At 48.0% G+C, this 5,000-nt stretch overlaps 1 protein-coding gene across 1 annotated transcript in view; it reads right to left on the minus strand.

Annotated features, from left to right (window-relative positions):
* The window catches only part of LOC310818162 (intersectin-2-like), a 45,007-nt gene that overhangs the window by 31,589 nt on the left and 8,418 nt on the right, over window positions 1-5,000 (minus strand). Inside the window, exons 3-5 of the mRNA XM_083688961.1 lie at window positions 1,747-1,839; window positions 1,571-1,634; window positions 1-93 (exon numbers count right to left, since the gene is read on the minus strand). The exon at window positions 1-93 is cut by the window's left edge and continues 83 nt beyond it. Coding sequence (XP_083545087.1) covers window positions 1-93; window positions 1,571-1,634; window positions 1,747-1,839 — 250 coding nt within the window. The remainder of the gene's footprint in view (window positions 94-1,570; window positions 1,635-1,746; window positions 1,840-5,000) is intronic.

A 5,000-nucleotide genomic window follows, 5' to 3' on the forward strand; every position in this document is an offset into this window, starting at 1 on the left:
CCCCGCCCCTGCAGCTTGAGCTTGATCAGCTTCATGGCGATGGAGAACTCCAGCCTGTCCATCTTCCCATCACTCCCCATGTCTGCCAGAGCCCTGGGGAGGGAGAGAGAGGGAGGGGAGGGGGGAGGGATGGGGAGAGAGAGAGAGAGAAAGAAAGAGAGAGAGAGAGAGAGAGAGAGAGAGAGAGAGAGAGATGGAGGGGAGAGAGAGAGGAAGAGGGAGAGAAAGAAAGAGAGAGAGAGAGAGAGAGAGAGAGAGATGGTGAAAGAGTGAAGAGAGGAAGACAGAAAAGGAGAGAGAGGGGAAAGAACGATAAAAAAAGAGATATAAAGAGATAGAGAAAGGAGGAGAGAGATAGGAGGAGAGAGAGATTATAACAGAGGTTATAACAGTGTATTGTAGGTTACAAGCAGAGACACATACGTATATCAGTGTCTTGTGATATGCCTCAGACAGATGGCATAGGAACATAAGTAACATTCTGATGACACACACACACACACACACACACAGATGTTGTCTGGATCTTAGATTCCACATCCTGCCTTCAGCGGGCAGGGTCTCTGATCACAGCACTGCTCTAATTACAGTTGGGCACACACACACACACACACACACACACACACACACACACACACACACACACACACACACACACACGCCACAGTAGCGGTCGAAAAACATTGTTTACACTGCCCAGGGTGCGGCTGGAGTCTGGACAGGAAGTTAGGGCTCAACAGGAAGTTCAACATGGGGCGGGGGATCTTTTTGCTTTCCCCCCTCTCAAGACAAATCCTGTGTTGTGCTCGTGAACTCTCACTGGCTGTTCATTTAGACCAACGGTCCCCCCTCCTCCTGGTCCTGGAGACAGCTGCAGCGCTGCAGACCTTTTGCTCCAGCTCGGCACTGACACACACCTGATTCAGCTCATCACGCTTTTTTAAGATCAAGTTGATCCGTTCAGGATCACGTGTCATAGATAACACCGGACTGGGACCAAAACCCGGACCTGGACCACTGCAGCTCTCCAGGAGCCGGATCGAGCATCACTGATTCAGATGATTAAACCGTAGCAGTGATGTATACAGTACCAGTCAAAAGTTTGGACACACCTTGCCAAGAGTGTGCAAAGCTGTCATCAACGCAAAAGGTGGCTACTTTGAAGAATCTAAAATATAAACCATATTCTGGTTCGTTTAACACTTTTTTGTTGACTACATAATTCCATATGTGTTCCTTCATAGTTTTGATGTCTTCAATATTAATCTACAATGTAGAAAATAATAAAAAAATAAATAAAGAAAAACCATTGAATGAGAAGGTGTGTCCAAACTTTTGACTGGTACTGTATATGCCGTTTACCTGACGCTTTTATCCAAAGCGACTTACATTGCGGTGAGTGCATACATTTCAGTATATAGGGTCCCAGCGGGAATCGAACCCACAACCTAAGCGTGGTTAGCGCCATGCTCTACCAACTGAGCCACAGAGGACCACGTATGATACGATGTAGGTCATAGACCAGAGAGGCACGTGTGTCTCTGTGAGTGATGTGGTGGTGTGTCCTCACCAGATTTCTGCCAGGATCGGAGGAGGCAGGCCAGATTGGAGGAAGAACTTCCGCGCCTGTTCTCCTACAGGGACAAACATGACATGGATTAGTATGATGTGCTGACAAGTTGCGCGCGCACACACACATGCACGCATCCACGCACGCACGCACACACACACAGTATGGGGACTTACCTGACACATAGCCAAGGATGGGCGAGAGGGAGTCAAACTGTTTATCATGCTTTCCCCTCTCCTCCGGAGTGATGGCCCACATACTGACTCCACCTAGAGAGAGAGAGAGAGAGAGAGGGGGGTAGAGAAGGAGGGAGGGAGAAAGGGTGAGAGAGAGAGAGAGAGAGAGAGAGGGGAAGAGGAGAGAAAGAGAGACAAATATATATAGAGATAAAGAGATAGAAGAGAGAGAAAGAGAGAGAGAGGGGGAGAGAGAGAGAGAGAGAGAGAGAGAAAGAGAGAGAGAGAGAAAGAGAGGGAGAGAGAGAAGAGAGAGAAAGATAAATTAATAAAACTGGACAGACTGGATACACCAGTGAAGATTCAGGATCCGTATGACAAACATGGGCACCTCTATAAACACTGAAACATCAACACAGGGCAGAACTTCAGTACAGCAACATGGGAACAAGACCACTATTTCTAGGGTACCTCAACCAGTCTGTGTGTAATTCAATTCCAACCCTGCAAATACGAAAAAAGGTCCAGATAAAATCCTCTTTTCAACAGTCATACAATGATTAATGTGTAAAAGTGTCTGGTCAGCATCATCCAGTGAGGAAGTCTCCCACAGAACTTTACGGCTAGTCATGAATTAAATATGAATTAAATACACTGTGTGTGTGGAGAACATTAGCTTGATTCTTCAGAGAGGAGAAGGAATATATTAGCTTTAGAATCCATAATCTATTCATCATTACGATTCGTATGAAGTCTAATTAAAAAATGTGGTAGTCATAGTACTGACCTGCTGAAATACAATCGAGTGTTTCATAAGCAGGGTCGGGAGCCTTTTCTGCCCACGTGACTAGGACAGGAAAAACTTTGGGCCCTAGTTGTAGCCTATAGCTAGGGCGTATAGCTGCCCCTGGTCAGATCACCTGATCAGGAAAAATACTGGGCCCCTAGTCATACAATAAACCCCAATTCACACTATACAGAGCCAAGCTGAGCCGAGCTGAGCTGAGCTGAGCTGAGCTGAGCTGGGCTGGGCTAGGCTGGGCTAGGCTCGGGGCTGGCCTGGTTCCAGCTTGTTTTCTACCAACAGTGCTGGAAAAGACAATGTGAAAGGAAAATATCAGAGCCAGCACAGAATGGTCCAGGTCATCTCTGTAGTGTGTAAAGCCCCTAAGTCCACTGTTTTGGTTGGACTCAGGCAGGAGTAATGGAAATGAGGAAGTCAGGAAGAGGCAGATGTGATGGATTCAGACAAGAGTAATCCATGAGGTCTATTTTCAGGGCTTTTTGCAGACCGTACTGATTTATTCACCACCGACAGGAAATACCACTCTCCTACTGATGGAACTTCCTGCCTGACACTAACCAAAACACCCCGGCAGCCCTCCGTTGACCACAGGCGCGGGCATGCGCTTTCTCTCTCTCTTATACACACACACACACACACACACACACACACACACACACACACACACACACACACACACACGAGAAATGACACAATGGGCCCAAGAGCCTGCAAAAGAACATACTGTAAATAGAACAGACAGAGACGCGCACACACACACACACACACACACACACGCCCTAGAAAGTGCTGTACTACAGAAATGGAGTTGAGTACTGTAGGTACTTGAGGAGAAGTCTGACTTGCCAAGCTTACAGTGGCACTAACGCTGAGGACACACTGCTGGGAATGAAACTAAGGACGTGGGTGCACTCTATCAAACCTAAATTAGTCTCTCTCTTTTTAGAGTGGGGGAAAGTAAGAGTGAAAGGGAGAGCCTGTGTGTGTGTGTGTGTGTGTGTGTGTGTGTGTGGACCCATGAACTCTTTTCCCCCAACCCTTCATGAACAACTAGGACATATCCTCCCCCACCACCCATCCTCCCCCACCACCACCCCCCCACCCCTACCACCCATCCCCCCCCCCTCCCCACCACCCCTATTTTAAGCCCAACTATCACATACATATCTGCAAGGTCACCTGTTTCACACACAAACACTGCTGTCATGGACAGCTGTTCACCTCAAAGCTCGTTTGTTTGTTATTAAACAACCCCCCACCCCTGGGCCAATCACCTTCAGCCCTTTTTTAAGTATCAGACAAAGCGTCTGAGTAAACCCTCCCCCCCCTCCCTCTCCCCCTCCCGCCTCCCCCTTTCGCCTATGATAACACCTGTTCAGGTACACGTTCTCCTCAGACGTGCGACTCACAGCAGTCCTCTCTCACTCCAGCCCCGTCAGCAGAAACCCAGCTTGTAGAAAATCGAGGCCGAACGTGATTGATCAAGCGCAGTTATGTGAATAATTTTTTCACTGTTTTCACAGTTTTCTTTTACATGCCTCCTTTAACAGCCAGTGGAGGAGAGGAGCTAGCTGGAGGGAGGGGGGAGGGTGTGTGTGTGTGTGTGGGGGGGGGGGGGGGGGGGGGCTACTATTTGGGACAGCACCAGAGGGAGGTCTCTCCATGGATGCATTCTCGGCGCACTGTCACTCGATTCGCCGTATCAGTGACCGCAGCATGCTAACCCAGTGAATGAGCGAGCGGAGAAAAGCTTCTTAGCGTAGCGCGGCGCCGGGGAAGCTGAGGAGTCTCCTGTGGGTTGAGACTCCATTGGTTCCACATAACCGTTCGATGTGAGGCCCTTTGAGACCGAATGAAAGGCCTCGGCTGTAGAACCGCGATTCATTATCGTCATGACACAGCGAGGAGAATGTGGGCAATGGCAATGAAGGCGGCAGGCAGTAAGAGTCACAAACAAGTTGAATTCCAACCTGTCTCCCACCAATAGGAAATGATGGGTTCCACAGAAACGACGTCAGGGTCTTTATCAACAACACAGAGGTTCTATAACAGCAACACAGGGGTTCTATAACAACACAGGGGTTCTAGAACAACAACAGAGGGGTTCTAGAACAACACAGGGGTTCTAGAACAACACAGGGGTTTTATAACAACAACACAGGGGTTCTATAACAACAACACAGGGGTTCTATAACAACACAGGGGTTTTATAACAACAACACAGGGGTTTTATAACAACACAGGGGTTCTATAACAACAACACAGGGGTTCTATAACAACACAGGGGTTCTATAACAACACAGGGTTTCTATAACAACAACAGGGGGTTCTATAACAACAACAGGGGGTTCTATAACATCACAGTGGTTCTATAACAACACAGGGGTTTTATAACAACAACACAGGGGTTTTATAACAACACAGGGGTTCTATAACAACAACACAGGGA

The sequence above is a fragment of the Argentina silus genome (genome assembly GCF_951799395.1).
Source record: "Argentina silus genome assembly, chromosome: 17".
In the NCBI taxonomy this organism is placed as follows: domain Eukaryota; kingdom Metazoa; phylum Chordata; class Actinopteri; order Argentiniformes; family Argentinidae; genus Argentina; species Argentina silus.